Raw genomic sequence first — 21656 nt, forward strand, 5'->3', positions numbered from 1 at the left:
AGTTACCAATTTTTGACTAACAAAGCTACTATTTTAAACCTACACAACTGAACCAAGGTACTTTTCTTTTGAATGAAATCTGCCTTTAAAACTAAAATTAAAAAAAGTGAATCCCCCTCAAGTTATAGTATCTGTGCCTATCAGAACGCTACTTTTACAGAAGGAATAGACTCAAAACTGGATTTGAAATCGCCAACCTCTTTAGCCCAATTAACCTGCACCAGAAACAGGAGCCATTAAAGATCCAGGTTCTTAAGCTACCGCAACTGTTTTGCAATTGCCTTCTAATGAAACAAATAAGATTTTATAGCTTTGACATTTTGGAGTTTAGCTGGTCATGTGGAAAGCTGAGTTTTGAAGGTGGAAGTGCATGCGCAGAACATCAACTCGCTGAGAGACTGTTCTGCGTATGTGATAGGCACTTTCCCTACTGAACTGCTTGCAGAATTTCCATGTGATTTCCTTTCGCATCGGTCGCTGTTTCAAAATCACTAAGTTCAACCGTGGATATAAAAGTACTCGGTGTTTAACGGCAACTTTTGTAGAACCTCCTCGTGTTATTAGTCCTACAGATGGTGGGTCCACGAGGAGCAGCAGAAGGGCCAGGGAAGCTATTTCAGATCAATTCTGCATTATATCCCGACATAGTGCAATGGTGTAACACTAGCCATACTGTACAGTCCAACCTTGCATGTCACATTACACAATACCACCATTTATGCAAATTCTATATTGTAATGTCTCATGATGTACAAAATTTTACCAGGTTCTCACACTTTCTTGCAGCAGCTTCTAAATTCTCTCTCTACTGTGCACTTTCAGAAACTGCTTCCCTACCGAAGTCAGGCGACCTTCACAGTTCAAAATCTTGTCTGTATATTAATGCTACAAACACATCTCTCCCTGATTTTCCCAGAACCCATGTAAGAAGCCCCCCCCCCTTAAAACAAAAACAATTTTGACGGGTTTTTTTGCTCCTGGTTTTCCTAAGTTGCTTTCACTTGCGGCTCCTTCTAGCAGGTTAACTAATTCATGTAAAGAACCACACACACAATGTGACAATCTTTCCTTTGCCACCCCCATCTTTCACATTCTTCAACAGCTGCTGTAATACTGAAGTACCAGTGTTAGAGGGCAGAGCCTGAGGAAACTTGAAGCTGGAAAAGATTGAAATGCCTTCCACGGAGAATATCTTTGCAACAAGGAGACAGCCAAGAGAAACGAATGTCAACACCGGCCTGACACAACCAGTTCAACTTCCTGAAGAAGCAGGAAGTTCAAGGTCTTAGATGCAAAGGAGGTGAACCTAGGACTAGCAAAACCTAGCCCTGAAGACCTGGACTGAGATACTTGCTATACATATTTGCTAATATCAGCCTTCCCTCCATTCCACCAGTAAAAAGCAGCCAACTGGGTTTTAATCCCAGTTTCAGCTCTAAGTAACATATTCTGAATAAGGGTCGATCCTGCACTCTAGTGTTTGACAAGCACTCAAACATCTAACCTCCATCCTGCACCAGAAGGTAACCTTAGAAACATGACAGGAATTGACCAACTGCTCACTCTTTATACCTGTAATACTGTAAGAGTTTAAAATAAACGGGGGGGGGGGGGGGGGGAGGTTTAACCACCAAAATTAAAAGCATTACATGCAAGATGGTGGCTCCATATGTGTCTGTGACCTTAGGTACATAATATGGAAATCCAGATCAAACAGCGGTGGTGGAACGGTTTCCTTCGCTGAAGCTATCGAGTCCAAAAGTTTCCAAAGTATCAGAAGAAGGCGGAACAGTATTGCTTTCAAAAGCTTGTGAAAAAAAAAGTATTGTTAGTCCGACCAAAAAAGGTGTTTTTTTTTTCCTATTTGTTTTGTTTCTATTTATTATCAAAGTATCAGAAGAAATTTTATTTATTGGGACATCTTTGGCCAGGACAGCTGCCTATCATGGCCTTTTGATATTATTCTCGGATCAGTAACAAGACAGAAAACAAGCCCCAGATACATTTCAAAACATTTTGCCAAGTTCTTTTTAAAAGCTGGTTTTGACTGTTCCTCATCCCATCAAAAGCCGAATGCTTCCCTCCTGTTTTACACCTGCCGTTGAAGTTTGTAGGCCGACCTACGGGTTTTAAAATGTTATTGCAGACCCTCTTATTGTACATTTAACGGAAAGATTTCAGGTGTGGCTGGATGTAGTTTCTATTCTAGAACATTCATGAGTCGTCAAAATGGCTGAAAATGATTGTCAATATTTGGTCAATTGCAAATATTCATATGCAGCAAATCTGATCTGGGCGGAGCCTCAGTTGGGGGCAAGAGAAAGAGAACTAGTGTATTTTGTCCCTTTTGAATCTAATCTACTTAGAAAGGCTACAGCTTTCCATTGGTTCATTGCAGAGCTGAATAAAAATAGGTGGAATTTTATTGTTCATACGTCTGGGAATGTCAACACAGGTATCGATATGACACCATAGTGATGGCAGGTAATACGCATAAGACAAGCTGATATCATTAGTGGCAACAGAAAAGGAAACAGTTTAAGGATGTTTGCAAAAGGAGGTATCTGCAACTGATTCCCTAGACAAAGTTTTAATGAACCTTGTGAATGAATGTGTCACCAGATTGCAAGGACTGAGACAGACAGCAGAAGGTGGCCAACCCAAATGAATGTACACTTTTACAAAGAGGGTAGAGGCAGTTCAGCATTGGTCCCATTCTAGAGCTTCCTTATTACCCAGAGAAATCTCTCACCATCACATGCCCTCTGGTGAACTGGCTAAGAAGTATTTACTTCCCCCTCTTCGTATCTAAGACTAGAGAATTTTAAATCTCACCACTTAGGCGGAGTTTACAGTCAAGACCTCAGCCTAAGATCTGGTGGACTTCAACTTAGCAAGGTTTAAAAAAAAGTTTGGATAATTTTCTAAAAGAAAAGTCTATAAGCCATGGACTTGGGGATCTTGTCAGGTACTTGTGACCTGGATTGGCTATTGTTGGAAACAGGATACTGGACTTGATGGGTCCCAATATGGCAATGCTTATTTTCTTGACCTGTCGTGCATCACGCAGTAGGCATGAGAAGCAGCATTGTACGCCCTGGATGAATTAAAATATTGCTGCTACATCCTTAGCTTTGAAACTTCAACCTTTGTTTGCTTTAGTTTGTTGCTAAAAATACTGATAGTGGTTAAACAGAACCTGATAATGAAATCTTTAGCACCTCATGCGTCACAGCGTTCTACATAAACAAAAAAGTGACCTGGTTGTCGCTTGCCAGGGCCAGTGAAATCATCGTGCTTCTCAAGAACCAGGAAAAATGGCTTTGAGGGCCATTGGGAACGTGTGATGGATTTGCTGTCAACTGATCTGAAGTTGGAAACACCAGTAGAACAGAGTGAAATGGCCCAGCATCCCCTCCCGTTAACACTCCTGACCTGCTGGCGAAGTAAGAAAGCTTTGGCAAAGCAGTCCCTGCCCTCAGCATCACAGGAGGATATGTCTCTGGACGTTGGATACCCAAAAGATTTTGAGTCCTATTATCTAGTATTCCTCCCTCGGGGAAGATGACCTTTGACCTTTTTCTCGTTTGCTCCAGTCATCATGTTCCATGTAAGAAAAAGAAAAACCAAACTCCCGTGAATCCTCGGCAAACTGAGCATCCAACACTCTAACCATTCTTAGACCAAGACCGATATGAGGAGTAAGAGTCTCGTTTTAAGAGTTGGCTTCTCGGCAGAAATTGCTTTTCCCCTCCTAAGGAAATGACTTTCTTCCAGTTATCTCCCCCTCCCCTCCCAAAAAAATATAGCAATGTAAAAACATCATCCACAATAAATGCCTAACCACTGGATTTACTGAACACACAATGTGAGCGGCCAGTGCAGGGTAACTGGTGAGGACTCGGCATTTTGAAGTGTAAACAAAAACGGCCCAGTGGTAATCGTGGCTACACCATTTCTCCCCTGAGATTGCTTTACTGTCTTAAGAAGCCATTGACAATTCAAAGCAAGTTGAGGTGAATTAGGAAGGGGGGTTTTAAATCAGTAGTAAGCGTTGAAGGCAAAAATTCATAAACATTTTGTCCTTTAAAAAAAAAAAAAAGTGCTTTCTCCCCTTCCTTTGCAAGGTTGGAGAATCTTTTCTGTCCATCCCAACCATCCTAACAAAGGACTGTCACACGTCCAAAATTCTCATAGACTTCAATCGAGAAATTAGACCGATGGATTCTTTGCTTGCCCTTAATACGCTCCTTCAAACACTCCTAGTATTCAAATGAACCTCCCTGGGAAATTGTCCCCTGTGGTCAGTATTTTACTGGTGACACTGGTTTCTTCAGCTCCACAGAAGCTCTGCCAGGTGCCAACAAAAATCAACCAGCAAAATCCTTGAAAACCCTCTTCCGTAGATAGCACTGCTGGGATGTATGTAAAATGAACTCAGGCCTCCCCTATATGACTGAATTTTAGAACCACATTATGAAAATTTCAAGAGGGGAATAAAAGCTTTACAAAAAGGACATTTTCCAAGGAGGAGAAAGAAAACCCCCCCAACCTTTTGATTTAGGAAGATGTTAAAGGGGAAAATACCCTGCCAATAAAACTTGTAACACAGTAAAGCATTCCCAATTTATAATAAACTATTTCATGTCAGCCCTTTCCTGTCTTTCACCCAAACCCTCAAAGGCAATGAGAGGCAGAGCCTGTGTGGCCCAGTCCTGGATCGTATTTTTAAATGGGTGGGGAGCAGGGGCGACAGTAAGACATGCAGGGTTTATATTTTTATTTGTGTATTTTTATATCATTAATAACTCACATATTGCCAAAAAAAAATTAAATAAAAACAAAAACCCCTGTAACAAAATCCTGCTCCCCAATCCGGTTTCTCTTTTCCTTGTTTATTTTTTTTTGCACATTTCATGTCACCTGGTTATCCAAACCTAACACTTTTCCTTCATTTAAAAACGGTAAAATATTTATCATGGAACTCTGCTGTACTTAAAAAGTTTTGTAATCAGATGCAACCAACTCTCCCCCTTTCTTTGGTAGCAGCAAGGCACCATGCTGGTCTTTGTCTTTTTGGCCTTTTTTTTTTTTTTTTAATAAAATGTCTTTTGATTGGCCTGATAGTGGTGATGACATGTCAAAGCCTATGAAGGGCACTCTCTGGTATTATGTCCTGCCTCCACATGATGCTTCAAGTCGACTGGTTGATGAGGTTGGTGTCCCGGTCTGCTGTTCATCAGCACTATATTTTTTAGGCAACCTGTGATTCCAGAGAGATACTTTCTTCCTGTCAGCATTTTCATGTGGGGGGCTCCACCTGGGGGAAAGAGAGAGATTTCAGTATATCTGATCATTTATGTTGCCTGGTCTTACCCATAGTAACATAGTAGATGACGGCAGAAAAAGACCTGCACGGTCCATCCAGTCTGCCCAACAAGATAACTCATATTTGCTGCTTTTTGTGTATACCCTACTTTGATTTGTACCTGTGCTCTTCAGGGCACAGACCGTATAAGTCTGCCCCGCACTGTCCCCGCCTCCCAACCACCAGCCCCACCTCCCAACCACCGGCTCTGGCACAGGCACAGACCGTATAAGTCTGCCCAGCACTATCCTCACCTCCCCACCACCAGCCCTGCCTCCCAACCACCGGCTCTGGCCAGGGTTGCCAGGTGGAAAATATTTTTCCAGCCCAAAGGAGCCCAAAATCCAGGCCAAAACCCGCCCAAACTCAAACCCCGCCCCTGACACCCCCGCCCCCGCGTCATCACCCCCGCCCCCGCCGTCATCAACCCCGCCCCCGCCGTCATCGGCCCCGCCTCCACGTCATCGGTCCCGCCTCCCACGTCATCGGCCCCGCCTCCCACATCATCGGCCCCACCTCCTACGTCATCGGCCCCGCCTCCCACGTCACTAACCCCGCCCAAAAACGTCGCTAACCCCGCCCACCGCGGCCGAAAAAGCAGCCCAAAAAACCGCCCGAAGCCCAAAAAGCAGCCCAAAAAACCGCAACCCGCCGCGGGCAAAAATTTCCCGCGGCGGGTCGCGGAAAACCGCCCAATTGGGCGGTAAAACCGCCCACCTGGCAACACTGGCTCTGGCACAGACCGTACAAGTCCGTCCAACACTATCCCCGCCTCCCAACCACCAGTCCCGCTTCCCACCACCGGCTCTGGCACAGACCGTATAAGTCTGCCCAGCCCTATCCCCGCCTCCCAACCACCAGCCCCACCTCCCAACCACCGGCTCTGGCACAGACCGTATAAGTCTGCCCAGCACTATCCTCACCTCCCTAGCCCTGCCTCCCAACCCCGGCTCTGGCACAGACCGTACAAGTCTGTCCAACACTGTCCCCGCCTCCCAACCACCAGCCCCACCTCCCAACCACCGGCTCTGGCACAGGCACAGACCGTATAAGTCTACCCAGCACTATCCTCACCTCCCCACCACCAGCCCTGCCTCCCAACCACCGGCTCTGGCACAGACCGTACAAGTCCGTCCAACACTATCCCCGCCTCCCAACCACCAGTCCCGCTTCCCACCACCGGCTCTGGCACAGACCGTATAAGTCTGCCCAGCCCTATCCCCGCCTCCCAACCACCAGCCCCACCTCAGACCGTATAAGTCTGCCCAGCACTATCCTCACCTCCCCAGCCCTGCCTCCCAACCCCGGCTCTGGCACAGACCGTACAAGTCTGTCCAGCACTATCCCCGCCTCCCAACCACCAGTCCCGCTTCCCACCACCGGCTCTGGCATAGACCATATAAGTCTGCCCAGCCCTATCCCCGCCTCCCAACCACCAGCTCTGGCACAGACCATACAAGTCTGCCCAGCACTATCCCCGCCTCCCAACCACCAGTCCCGCTTCCCACCACCGGCTCTGGCACAGACCGTATAAGTCTTCCCAGCACTATCCCCGCCTCCCAACCACCAGCCCCGCCTCCCAACCACCAGCTCTGGCACAGACCGTACAAGTCTGCCCAGCACTATCCCCGCCTCCCAACCACCAGTCCCTCCTCCCAACCACCAGCTCTGGCACAGACCGTACAAGTCTGCCCAGCACTATCCCCGCCTCCCAACCACCAGTCCCGCTTCCCAACCACCAGCTCTGGCACAGACCGTACAAGTCTGCCCAGCACTATCCCCGCCTCCCAACCACCAGTCCCTCCTCCCAACCACCAGCTCTGGCACAGACCGTATAAGTCTGCCCAGCACTATCCCCGCTTCCCACCACCAGCTCTGGCACAGACCGTATAAGTCTGCCCAGCACTATCCCCGCCTCCCAACCACCAGCCCCACCTCCCAACCACCGGATCTGGCACAGGCACAGACCGTATAAGTCTGCCCAGCACTATCCCCGCTTCCCACCACCAGCTCTGGCACAGACCGTATAAGTCTGCCCAGCACTATCCCCGCCTCCCAACCACCAGCCCCACCTCCCAACCACCGGATCTGGCACAGGCACAGGCACAGACCGTATAAGTCTGCCCAGCACTATCCCCGCCTCCCAACCACCAGCCCCACCTCCCAACCACTGGATCTGGCACAGGCACAGACCGTATAAGTCTGCCCAGCACTATCCCCGCCTCCCAACCACCAGTCCCGCTTCCCACCACCAGCTCTGGCACAGACCGTATATGTCTGCCCAGCACTATCCCCGCCTCCTAACCACCAGCCCCACCTCCCGATCTTGACCACAGGACCATTCTTTTTTTTTTTTTTAATTAAATTTTACAACTATACAAAACAAAACACTTACGTAAATGCATTATACCTGCAACTAACACTGAGTCCTGTATACAACCAATACTATTTGACTAAGCATTACAAGATAAATAAAAATCCAGTTTTCCACTTCTGAAGACAGCAAAATGTCCCAGTGAAGAATAAGAAACAGATGGTTCGTATTTCTTGTACAGTAAATAGCTTTAATTGCTCCTGTGGCCAAGGCTGAAAGTAATGAGCAGGTTCAGCCAGCGCAAGGCACCCCAAAGATACGCCCTATGCAGTGCCGGCTCAAGACAATATGCCGCCTGAAGCGGAGCTAAGATGCTGCCCCCCCCCCCCCCCCCCAGCCAAGATGCCGCTCCCCACCCCGTGCCGAGATGTCTCCCCCTCCAGAGCCAAGATGCTGTCCCCCTTTCTACCTCCAGCCCGTTTGCGGCGTTCACCTGTTTCGTCACGTTCCAAATCCAGCAGCGGCTGCGATTCCCATACGCTGCCCTGCCGCTGGCACCCACCTTTTCCTTTACTGCAGCTGCCTGAGCATCTGACAAAACAGGAAGTTACATCAGAGAGGCGGCTGCAGTAAAGGGAAGAGGCAGGTGCTGGTGGCAGGGCAGCATATGGGAATCGTTGCTGGGCTTGGAACGTGACTAAATAGGTAAACGCCACGAACGGGGTGGAAGGAAGAAAGGAGGAGATGCCGCTCCCTGAAGAATGCTGTCCGAGGCCCTCGCCTCAGGTGGCCTAATGGTCAAGCCACCCCTGGTCCTGCTTCCTTTACCCCATCTGCCTTTTCCTCTGCACCACCCAACTGAAGTCAGCCCTAAGGCCAAGACCAGCTGAAGTGCAAGATGGAAAGCATGCAGACCAGTGTTTTCCAAGTCTGGTCCTGGAGTACCCCTTGCCAGTCAGGTTTTCAGGATATCCACAATGAATATGCATGAAAGAGATTTGCATATAATTGAGGCAGTGCGTGCAAATCAAGTTCATGCATAGTCATTGTAGAAAGCCTGAAAACCTGACTGGCAAGGGGTACTCAAGGACTGGACTTGGGAAACACTGATGTAGAAATTTGGACAAGACTAGTCCTCTGAAAGTTTGTTCAGATATCTGTCACCCTGTGGCTTTAGCGACATACGACTCGACGGAAACAAGTTTGCATGTCTATCTGCTTATGTTGTATTTTAACAGCATTCAGTGTAGAATTATTCCAGATCCCAGTTTCAAGGAAATAAGGAAGCATTTTAGCAAGTTAAATTGCCAAGAAGTCAAAATTTATTCCTACACTGTGAATTCCTTCATAGCCAAGGTGGACTGACCCACTGGGACAAAAGGGCAGTGTCTGAGTGCCCACAACAGTAAGGAGCCCTTTTCTCCTAGCTTCCATCTAGTTTAATCAATTTTGATGGGTGATTAGGGGGCCCATTATCCTTAGTGCCTAGGGGCCCACATCACTGTCAGTCTGCCCCTGCTTCCTAGTCTTATAATTCCAGTGCAACAATGCAATGTCTGAACTGTACCTAAAGGCGAGTGTTCATGGATTCTTTTAGGTAAGAATAAGTATTGACACTATGAGTATTTCTGGCACGTGAACACCTTTGCTGCATTCATGTTTATGGATCTATCTTCAGATATGTGTGTGGGACACCTCTAGGTCAACCGTGAGAGTCATCTGCGTCATTATCAAGCCAACCAAAGGTCGGGGGAAAGAAATGGAGTTCCTGGCTATTATGGAGAGCAGCAAAATGAATCAAATTTGTGCTGGGGGAGGGGGGGGGGGAACTGGGAAAGTGGAATCAGCCTGTCTAGTAGGCAGGGGCGTAGCCAGACTTCAGCGGGAGGGGGGTCCAGAGCCCGAGGTGAGGGGGCACATTTTAGCCCCCCCCTCCGCCACCACCACCAACTTTGACCCTCCTCTACACCAACCCTCCCCCGCCGTCACCGTCGGATACCTTTGCTGGCGGGGGACCCCAGCCCCCGCCAGCCGAAGTCCTCTTCTCCGGCGCGGCCGCATCGCTGGCTGATCTGCAAGGCTTCGTTCTGTTTCTGTGAGTCTGACATCCTGCACGTTGTACGTGCAGGACACCAGACTCACAGAAACAGAACGAAGCCTTGCAGATCAGCAACACAGCCGCGCCGGAGAAGAGGACCTCGGCTGGCGGGGGTTGGGGTCCCACGCCAGCAAAGGTACCCGACAGCGGCGGAGGGTTGGCGGCGGGAGGGGGGGTGAAGAGGGTCGTCGGCAGGGGGGGCCAGGGCCAAATCTACGGGGCCAATGCCCCCATGGCCCCACGTAGCTACGTCACTGCTAGTAGGTGTTGATGGCTGACCAATTCCTTACCTAGGTAAACGTGGCCCTTCGTGTTCAACATTATATTGTTTCCAGGAGACTGTCCGCTCACCATCTCTTCGCCATCTACCTGGATGGAACCCATCTTCCCCTCCCTGAAAAGCAAGCCACAAATTAGAGCATCAATCACTATCCTGGGACTCAAACACAAGAACAGCAACAGTGCATTCTGCCTCCATAGAGGATTCAGGGAGGGAGAATCGTACTGTTAGGACACTTAACTTCAGAGTGGACACTCTGGATATGTTCGGGGAGGCATTTTTTTGACACGTTTAGATAAAGGAATACATCCTCATTCCAGGGCAGAGGGGACAGTGCATACTTTCACTTCTATCAGCCTACAACGGCAGGAAACAAAAGGCAGGTAGCCTTCTGGGGGGGGGCTGGCGAGAGAAGGAGAGGTCTCACCGATGTCTGATTTGCCATTTGAGGCAGAGGGCACTGTGCATTTTGGCTGATGTCACTATGATCCTGCAGAACAGAGCTGTACAAGGAAAGCCAGTGTGGCCAGTACAATGGGAAGGAGAGAGAGGAAACAGTTTTTCACTCAAAGAATAGTTAAGCTCTGGAACTCGCTGCCGGAGGATTTGGTAACAGCGATTAGCATATCTGGTTTAAAAAAAAAAAAGGTTTGGGCAAGTTCCTGGAGGAAAGGTCCATAATCTGGTATTGAGATGGACATGGGGAAAGCCACTGCTTGCCCTGGGATTGGTAGCATGGAAAGTTGCTACTAACTGGGTTTCTGCCAGGTACTTGTAACCTGGCTTGGCCACTGATGGAAACAGGATACTGGGCTAGATGGACCATTGGTCTGACCCAGTATGGCTATTCTTATGTTCGTGCATTCTGGACTTACTCATACAAATCTAGAATTAGAGACATGAGTCTTTCCCATCTTCCCAGAACAAAAAAAAAAAAATCTAAAAGCAAAAAGTTTGGATTACGAACTTTTAATGGCCTAAGATGTTTTCGTTCCCTCAGATGCAGTTCCTTGGCTGAAGCAGAAGCTGCCTTTGCTGACAGTATCTATTAAACCTTCCCCTTTTAACTCGCTTCCAATCAAAGAACGCATAGCTTTCAAAATCTGCACCCTGGTCCATAAAATTATCTCTGGTGAAGCCCCGGGATACATGGCCGACCTCATAGACCTCCCAATCAGAAACGCAGCCAGATCAACACGAACATACTTAAAGCTCCACTACCCAAGCTGTAAAGGACTCAAATATAAATCAACTTATGCATCCAGCTTCTCCTACATAAGTACACAATTGTGGACTGCATTACAAAAAGCTGTGACAACAACGTACGACCACCTTAACTTCGGGAAATCACTAAAGACCCACCTGTTCGAAAAGGCATACCCTACCGACCCAACTTAAGTACCTAAACCCTGCAACACAACGTAACCCAAGCTTGTAATGAACACGATATATCTCTTCTTCTCTATTGTTCCCAATGTCTCTGTAACTATGAACCTTACTAGACTACAACATCACTTTGTTTCTCTACCAGAGTTGGCGAACGCCTTCACGGTACTATGTAAGCCACATTAAGCCTGCAAATAGGTGGGAAAATGTGGGATACAAACGTAACAAATAAAATAGACACATCAAGCCAAATCAACTCTACAATTAAGAAAATGTTCTACTCAATGTGGAAACTTAAACGAGTGAAACCGTTCTTCCCGAGGGCAATATTTTGCAATTTGGTTCAATCGATGGAATCTATGCCGGATGCAAAGAAAACCTTATAAAAAACTTCAGACCGCTCAAAACACGGTTGCCAGGCTTGTATTTCGAAGACCGCGATTCGATAGTGCCAAACCTCTTCGTGAAAAATTACATTGGCTACCAATCAAAGAACGTATTACTTTTAAAATTTGTACCTTGGTCCATAAAATTATATATGGTGATGCTCCAGGATATATGTCTAACCTTATAGACCTGCCAATTAGGAACTCAATCAGATCATCACGTTCTTATTTAAATCTCTGCCACCCTAGTTGCAAAGGTCTCAAGTATATATCAATTCATGGATCCAGCTTCTCATTTATAGGCACAAGACTCTGGAATCTACTCCCCAAAACCGTGAGGACTGCGTACGACCACCTCAACTTCCGGAAATTACTAAAGACTTACCTGTTCGGAAGAGCATATCCTACTGACCCAACTTAATTACCTAAATCCAACAACACAAAGAAATTCAAACTTGTATTGAACTTTACATTCGTTATATAACTTCCCTCTTTATGATCCCTTGATGTGTCTGTTTATATCTATTTCATTGTAAATTAACTTCAATCTATATTTGTTTCTTCACCGTAGGTGGCTATTGCCTCACGGCACTATGTAAGCCACATTGAGCCTGCAAATAGATGGGAAAATGTGGGGTACAAATGTAACAAACAAACAAATAAATAAAATGGTCAACAGCCCTCTGGCTTATTCCTCCAGGTCATGTCCCCTCAGCATTCCCTGCCCCTTACCGGATGGCGGTCACTTTGTGCCACTCTCCATCATTGATTGGATCTTCAGAAATGATACTGGCCTCACCGCTGCCCAGCTGGTAACTGCAAAGGGACGAGAAGAAAGGTGGGATAACACCCGAAGAAGAAGGGGCTACACAGGATGCTATGGGATGATGCCGATCTTAAACAGCTCCCTGTCCCTGAAAGACTGGTTTCACCTACAGTACTCGCCCCCATCACCCCAGGCTCACCCTTTCCAATATCACATTGCCACCTGCACTCAGCTGTGCACATGTGTACCTATGTACAGAAGGGTTTAATGTTTTTCTTTCATAGTTTGTTTCCAGTGTTTTAGGAAATAAAAACCATTTAAGCGCATGCTGTTAGCAAACAACAATCTGATTTCATTTTTGGCGGTTTTGGATTAAAAACAACACATGACACTGGTGTTTTCAATCTCATGTGAAACTGTGTCATTGCCCGTGTCTGACATTGAAGCTGCACCGCGCTTCGCACTGGCCTAGACAGGTAAAGTGGGTCTGCTCCATGCCCCTGTACCCTCTGCTGTCCGAGATGCACAGGTGAGGAAGCTACTGAGCTGGAGAGATGGTCATGCATAGTGCTAACATTATTCCAGTGACAGCTTGATTCTCCCCTTCACCGTGACACAGTATCATTCATTGCTGGTAGCCAGCAACACAAAGCGGCAGACGTGTCCCCAGTCTAAGGATTTAATTTAATTCAGGCTTTTATAGCATGTAACTTTCCATTATGCAGAGCAGGTTACAGCATAAAATTCCTAAACAAAGATACAATCATAAAACCTTCCAGAATCCCAAATCAGTAGATCCCTCCCTTCCACCCCCTCAGATTATTAACATTCAGAAACATTCTTTAAAAAGCCATGTTTTCAGTTTCTTTAGAAAACCCACCAAACCATCCGAGTTTGTTCCAAAAAGCAGGAACTGCACCAGTAAAGCAATGACCCTGTGTTCTCTTCAACCTAAATTCCTTAGTCACAGGAAGTTTCAAATTATGAATATCCTGGGAATGTAACTTCCATGTAGATGAGCAAACTTTTAAACGATTTTTCAGGTAAATTGATCCAATCCTGTAAAAGAATTCTAGACTCCACAGGCAACTAATGTAGCCTATTAAAGTAAAGGAATTGCCTTGTTCCACATTTTCTTATTGGGAGAAGTAGGGTTACCATATTTTGTCCCCCCAAAAGGAGGACACATGCCCCGCCCCACCCCCTTTCACACCCACCCCACCACGCCCCCTATCACGCCCTCGCTCCGCCCCATCACATTTCCCCTCCCCCTGTCACACAGCCCGTCAATCCCCTCCCCTTACCGTACTACTGCCCTGGTGGTCTAGTGACCTCTTCGGGGCAGGAAAGAGCCCCCTCTTTCCTGCCCGGAGCGCTGCCCTGCGATGCATCCTTCCTGTTGCTGATCTCGGCGTCGATTCAAAATGGCCGCAGAGAGTGGAAGTCTCGTGAGGTCACTTCAACTCTCTGCGGCCATTTTGAATCAGCGCCGAGATCACGAACAGGAAGGATGCATCGCAGGGCAGCGCTCCGGGCAGGAAAGAGGGGGCTCTTTCCTGTCCCGAAGGCAGAAGAGGTCAATAGACCACCAGGGCACCAGTAAGTAAGGGGAGGGGAGGCTAGCAGTCTGGCCGTTTGTCCGGATTTCTGGACAAACGGGCAGGCTGGTGGGCAGGCCATCCTATAGGACGGCCCGCCCACCAGTCTGCCTGTTTGTCCAGAAATCCGGACAAACGGGCAGATTGGCAAAACCCGCCCGGTTGCCCGGACATGTCCTCAAAAAGAGGACATGTCTGGGTAAACATATGCTAACCCTAGGAAGAAAGGAAAAACAGAGCCCCTGGCTAATGGCTTGTATACAAGAGCCGAGAATCTCATGCCCAGAGCTGCTAGCATTCTAATGCAGTATTATCATCTGGAGCTGTCCCACACACAGGTCCTCATTAGGTACAGACACAGCAGTGGAAGAGGGTCTTCAGGAAAGCTGCAGCCCCCCCCCCCCCCCCCTCCACACCTCTACCCAGCAAGTCACTGCAGCACATGGTTAATGTGGGAGAGGGAACAAGCCAGAAACTGGGATGTTACTGTGGGAAGTACACGAGAAGCCACAATAAGAATCCACACACAGTAAAAAGAAAAATAAATAAATAAACAAAGGACGCTTTTCTTACCTGAATACAAGATGTCCATCCTTGAGTCCAATGCTGATGAAGTCTTTGGCTTTTCCATTCTCCTTTTCTTCCTGTCATGAAAACATGTTTTTATAATTTCTTTCTGCTCATTCTGAGAAGTCCTGCTCAGAGCTGGGACTAAACTCAAGTTCAAAAGGTAAAATGAGGTCTTACCTGCTAATTTTCTTTCCTTTAGTTCCTCTAGAGCAGTTCAGTGGGTTCTGCACTCCTACCAGCAGATGGAGACTGAGAACACTAGACTCAAAGAGAGCCTATAAGTACCCAGTGAAGGTCCTTGTCAGCAGGGGCGTATCTGGACTCCGGCGGTAGGGGGGGCCAGAGCCAGAGGGAGGGGGCACATTTTAGCCCCCCCCCGCCGCCGCCGCCGAGCCCCCACCGCCGAGCCCCCACCGCCACCAATGACTCTCTCCACCCCCCTCCCGCCGCCGTTCTTACTTTTGCTGGCGGGGGACCCCAACCCCCGCCAGCCGAGGTCTGCTTCCACCTGCCGCTGCCGTAAAAACTTCTTCTTCAGCCGGCGGGGGACCCCAAACCCCCGCCAGCCACCCCGCGGTGTTTAAAATTCATCTTCGGCCTCCGTGGCCGTGCTGCTGTGATAGGCGCTGTTGAAATCCACTTCGGAGTCTGACGTCGCAGCACGTACAACGTACAACGACATCAGACTCCGAAGTGGATTTCAACAGCGCCTATCACAGCAGCACGGCCACGGAGGCCGAAGATGAATTTTAAACACCGCGGGGCGGCTGGCGGGGGTTTGGGGTCCCCCGCCAGCAAAAGTAAGAACAGCAGCGGGGGAGGGTTGATGGCGGTAGGGGGGTCCAGGGCAAAATCTGCGGGGGCCCAGGCCCCTGAGGCCCCACGCAGATACGCCCCTGCTTGTCAGTCAGTATTATCTACTGGTAGGAGTGCAGAAGCCACTCGTCTGCACTACTCTGGAGGGATGCTAAAGAAGAGAGAGATTTGCTTCATAAAAACAGACCCCAAGAGACTCAAAGATGTTCACACCTTGGGTGAAAACACTGTGGAAATAAAATATTGTTTTGCAAAATGGGAAAGTGTTTTCAAGACAGCAGAAACAGTAACCCTGTAGCTGTCAGACATTTTACCAAGTCACCATGTTTTTTTTTTCTCTCAAATTCTGTATGCCATTAGCTTTTAAATCCCATGACTCAATGAGGTCACTGGTCCAGGTTAGTTACAGTATGACATCACAGAGACAGCATGAACCAATCACAGCCCACTCCATGTAATATTACTACTACTACTACTTATCATTTCTATAGCGCTACTAGATGTACGCAGCGCTGTACACATGAAATATAATCTATGATGATGCTCTTCGATAGGGTTACTCCCAGAGAAAAGGCTTAAAGAATTAAGAACTTATTGGCCGAGAAGGAAAACAATTATACTAGTACAGGGGAGATGATTTACATAAGTAATGCCACACTGGGAAAAGACCAAAGGTCCATCGAGCCCAGCATCCTGTCCACGACAGCGGCCAATCCAGGCCAAGGGCACCTGGCAAGCTTCCCAAACGTACAAACACTCTATACATGTTATTCCCGGAATTGTGGATTTTTCCCAAGTCCATTTAGTAGTGGTTTATGGACTTGTCCTTTAGGAAACCGTCTAACCCCTTTTTAAACTCTGCTAAGCTAACTGCCTTCACCACATTCTCCGGCAACGAATTCCAGATTTTAATTATACGTTGGGTGAAGAAAAATTTTCTCCGATTTGTTTTAAATTTACTACACTGTAGTTTCATCACATGCCCCCTAGTCCTGCTGTTTGCATTTTGGAAATATTGCACCTGAGAAAGGTGGCCACCGACAGGACTAGACAACCTGAAGGTTCCCGTGGACACCAATCTCAGATTTTCACAATACCTCTCATGAATATGCAAGAGATGAATTTACATATACAGTGGGGGAAATAAGTATTTGATCCCTTGCTGATTTTGTAAGTTTGCCCACTGACAAAGACATGAGCAGCCCATAATTGAAGGGTAGGTTATTGGTAACAGTGAGAGATAGCACATCACAAATTAAATCCGGAAAATCACATTGTGGAAAGTATATGAATTTATTTGCATTCTGCAGAGGGAAATAAGTATTTAATCCCTCTGGCAAACAAGACCTAATACTTGGTGGCAAAACCCTTGTTGGCAAGCACAGCGGTCAGACGTCTTCTGTAGTTGATGATGAGGTTTGCACACATGTCAGGAGGAATTTTGGTCCACTCCTCTTTGCAGATCATCTCTAAATCATTAAGAGTTCTGGGCTGTCGCTTGGCAACTCGCAGCTTCAGCTCCCTCCATAAGTTTTCAATGGGATTAAGGTCTGGTGACTGGCTAGGCCACTCCATGACCCTAATGTGCTTCTTCCTGAGCCACTCCTTTGTTGCCTTGGCTGTATGTTTTGGGTCATTGTCGTGCTGGAAGACCCAGCCACGACCCATTTTTAAGGCCCTGGCGGAGGGAAGGAGGTTGTCACTCAGAATTGTACGGTACATGGCCCCATCCATTCTCCCATTGATGCGGTGAAGTAGTCCTGTGCCCTTAGCAGAGAAACACCCCCAAAACATAACATTTCCACCTCCATGCTTGACAGTGGGGACGGTGTTCTTTGGGTCATAGGCAGCATTTCTCTTCCTCCAAACACGGCGAGTTGAGTTCATGCCAAAGAGCTCAATTTTTGTCTCATCTGACCACAGCACCTTCTCCCAATCACTCTCGGCATCATCCAGGTGTTCACTGGCAAACTTCAGACGGGCCGTCACATGTGCCTTCCGGAGCAGGGGGACCTTGCGGGCACTGCAGGATTGCAATCCGTTATGTCGTAATGTGTTACCAATGGTTTTCGTGGTGACAGTGGTCCCAGCTGCCTTGAGATCATTGACAAGTTCCCCCCATGTAGTTGTAGGCTGATTTCTAACCTTCCTCATGATCAAGGATACCCCACGAGGTGAGATTTTGCGTGGAGCCCCAGATCTTTGTCGATTGACAGTCATTTTGTACTTCTTCCATTTTCTTACTATGGCACCAACAGTTGTCTCCTTCTCGCCCAGCGTCTTACTGATGGTTTTGTAGCCCATTCCAGCCTTGTGCAGGTGTATGATCTTGTCCCTGACATCCTTAGACAGCTCCTTGCTCTTGGCCATTTTGTAGAGGTTAGAGTCTGACTGATTCACTGAGTCTGTGGACAGGTGTCTTTCATACAGGTGACCATTGCCGACAGCTGTCTGTCATGCAGGTAACGAGTTGATTTGGAGCATCTACCTGGTCTGTAGGGGCCAGATCTCTTACTGGTTGGTGGGGGATCAAATACTTATTTCCCTCTGCAGAATGCAAATAAATTCATATACTTTCCACAATGTGATTTTCCGGATTTAATTTGTGATGTGCTATCTCTCACTGTTACCAATAACCTACCCTTCAATTATGGGCTGCTCATGTCTTTGTCAGTGGGCAAACTTACAAAATCAGCAAGGGATCAAATACTTATTTCCCCCACTGTACATATACATTACAGATTTTCTGAAATCCTGAGCTGATTGGTGTTCATAGGACTGGAGGCTGCCGATCCCCATTCACAGGGCACCTTTAAGGAACCCCCTAAGATCTGGTGCACCATCAATGAACACATTTGCATGTCCCACACATGCAACCCCCCCCCCCCCCAAAATCCCATCCCTCCACTGACACCGATATGAACATGCACACTTGCAGGTACTCCACGCCTTCCCCTCTCCCCTCCCCCACATAAGTACCTTCAAAAAACATATTTATACCCCATCTTTCTTCACAGCTGAAGGCTGGATACAACAGAGAAAATATTTCACAAACACACATCCCCCAACAATGCCTCTTGTACATATCCTCAAATCCACGCACATAGTACATACCCTCGTATAGCATATACCCCCCTCCATATACACACACATACTGGATTTCTGTACGTGTGCAGTTGCATTTTATAAAGCGTCTGGAGTAGCCAAGCTTTTGCTAGTTTAAATTGGTCATAATTCTCATTCATATGGGATTCATACCATTGGATAACATAAACCACAGGGAAACTTTACCGCAAGAAATGGGATGGGGAGTCTTGTGCTGTTATGGGGGCTGAGATGGGACAGTAGAGGGATAGAGAAGGCTGGGGAGGGCTGAAAGCAGGGCAGCTGGTGCTGGGGGTGGGGGGGGGGGGGGGGGAAGACCAATGATGATATCATGGGAATCCACAAGAGGGAAGAAATCAGCTCCTGAGGCTCAGAGAGCTCCTCCACCCACCCCCCAGCAAAAACCAGCCCATGAAGACTCTGAAAGATCTGATCAACATTCATGTAGCCATTCACCCCCAAAATGTTCCCTGTAGTCCCTGAAATAAACCATATTTTAAAACCACCATAAACATTAAACATGATGATATGTAGCAGCAGAAATTCTCCCTGGAGAGGTCAGACAACATGCCAGGTGCTCAATGACTCAGCACATCTAGTTCATCCAGGATAACTTCCTACACACCGCTCGCTCGTTGCTGGAAGCCTGCAGTGATCAGAAGCATGGTTACACCCGATGTGTTCCCATAATCAACTCACCACGCCCTGCCACAGGATCATGCCGTTTGAGGAGGTGGTATGTATTTCCAACTCAATGGTTTCAGGGGCTTCGGGGTGGCTGTAACAGGAGGAGCAGCAGAATTAGTGTTACCCTACATCAACTCATTGTATTTACTGATGAGCAACATCTGGTCAACAACATGAAAGCAGGATACATTCAGGAATAGGAAATGTACAAGTCCCGTATCACCTCGCTGAGTACTGTGAGAGAATTTAACAAAGCTCAGCACATACATGGCACAATGGCAGAGACGGTGAGAGTCCACCAAGGCAGAGGAATGCTGAGATCCAACGACAAAACAACAGTAATCGAGAAGGAGTGGGAAATAGACCAGGCTAACCAGAGACAAACTAGGGAACTTCAGTCGAATATAGATACTTTATTGGTGAAGGAAGTATCTACAATCGAATGAAGTTCCCTCGTTTGTCTCTAGTTAGCCTGGTCTATTTCCCACTCCTTCTTGACTACAATGGCAGAGACTCCACGTCCCAGTTCCAAGAGGGAGTTTTTAGGCCAGCCCTGGATTTCCGACAACCTCATCATGATGTGTTATGGGACCTGAAGCACTGATTCTCAATGGGGAGAATCATGGACTACAAATGACACACTGCTCTGGGATGTAAGTTTAACACCAGAACTGGTCATAAAAGTCTCCCTCCTGGAAATGAGTAACTTGGCAGCTCTGCAATCGTAGAATATGGTTGGGGAATCCACAGTCTTGTACACAATCCTTCACGCCTTCCAAAACAGAAAGCAGAGTAGAAGGGAAAGCAAGAGGTAGATAATGAGAAATTGAAACACCCGCTCTCGTAGGATTTTCACAGCCTCTCATATAAGTGCCTCCATCTTATACAAAGCATCACTATTAAAATTCTCTGTGAAGTCCCTTCTTCTGATCCTGCTACTTCCCTCTTGTCCAATCATTTCTCACTCCCGGTTGTCTTCAGGATCAAAATTCAAAAATTCTAAATCTTCAAGGTTCATATTTCGAGCCACCCAAGCTACCTTGTTGGCCACTTCCTTTCTTATTTTCCCATCTGCAGCTCAAGGTAGGCTCAGCTCAGCCTGCTTGTGGTTCCTCCTCCCTCTCAAATTTAGATTTTGAGTCTAGCTTCACACGTCTCCACTAAATACCAGTTAGAAGCTTCTTCTCCCCTACAGCCAAGCTCTGAAGAGGAAGATGCTAAACTGGATTGAGAAATCTAGGAATTATCTTTTTGTTTCAAACTTATCATCGACACCTATCCTGGGGTTAGAGATCTGCATCAGCCAATGTTTTTCTAGATCCATCTGCATTTCTTTTTTGTAGTAAGTTGATATCGTTCAAAGCTCTTAAATGGGTCATAATTATCCCTTGAAGGGCACTAGCAACAAGCAAGCACTTTTAGAAATATATTTCTAAACCCAACATCCTTCCCTAACTTAATCACCCCTCACTCTCTAGCACAATTGCCTTTATTGCCCCATCTAACCCCCTCCAGTAGGCAGAAGTCAGCGAGCAGCATTCTGCTGGTGAGGCCGCCGCCTCCTCCATCTCCTCTGCAAATTAATTTCTTGAGGATGGTGGGTACCTCAGAACTCTGGGACCTTGTGCAGGTCCACCTGCAGAGATAATCTAGCAGAGGAAGACCTGCTGCTCATTGATGCTTCTGTCTGCTGGAGGTGGGCTCTGATCCAGTCCTACTCTTCTCTCTGACGGCACACCTGAGCATGCTGATTTGGAAATGCTGAATTAGCGCATCTGACAGGGCTCTTAGTTGAAATGCATTTCAACTAAAACTCAACACAGAAAAAACAAACTGTCTCATCCCAATACAATGCGGACAACCCCACAAGTATAAATACCCCAGACTACACCCTCCCCAACTCAGACAGCCTGAAAATCCTCGGCGTCACAATGGATCGTAACCTTACACTAGAGAGCCAAGTGAAATCCATGACAAAGAAAATGTTCCACTCAATGTGGATACTCAAATGTGTGAAACCATTCTTCCCGAGGAAAACATTTTGCAACTTGATACAATCAATGGTACTAAGCCTCGCAGACTACTGCAATGGAATCTATTCGGGATGAAAAGAACAAATCTTAAAGAAACTTCAGACCGCTCAAAACACGGCAGCCAGGCTTATATTTGGAAAAACACGATATGAAAGCGCAAAACTGCACTGGCTCCCAATCAAAGAACGTATTGCTTTCAAAATCTGTACCCTGGTTCACAAAATTATCTACGGCGAAGCCCAGGGATAC

At 47.2% G+C, this 21656-nt stretch overlaps 1 protein-coding gene across 1 annotated transcript in view; it reads right to left on the reverse strand.

The window, feature by feature from the left end:
• Positions 1–4519: 4519 nt before the first annotated feature.
• The window catches only part of HSPG2 (heparan sulfate proteoglycan 2), a 428317-nt gene continuing 411180 nt past the window's right edge, over positions 4520–21656 (reverse strand). The window contains 5 exon segments of the mRNA XM_030222172.1: positions 4520–5320; positions 10071–10174; positions 12565–12648; positions 14770–14840; positions 19387–19465. Coding sequence (XP_030078032.1) covers positions 5148–5320; positions 10071–10174; positions 12565–12648; positions 14770–14840; positions 19387–19465 — 511 coding nt within the window. The 3' untranslated portion in view covers positions 4520–5147.

This window comes from Microcaecilia unicolor, chromosome 13 (genome assembly GCF_901765095.1).
Source record: "Microcaecilia unicolor chromosome 13, aMicUni1.1, whole genome shotgun sequence".
In the NCBI taxonomy this organism is placed as follows: domain Eukaryota; kingdom Metazoa; phylum Chordata; class Amphibia; order Gymnophiona; family Siphonopidae; genus Microcaecilia; species Microcaecilia unicolor.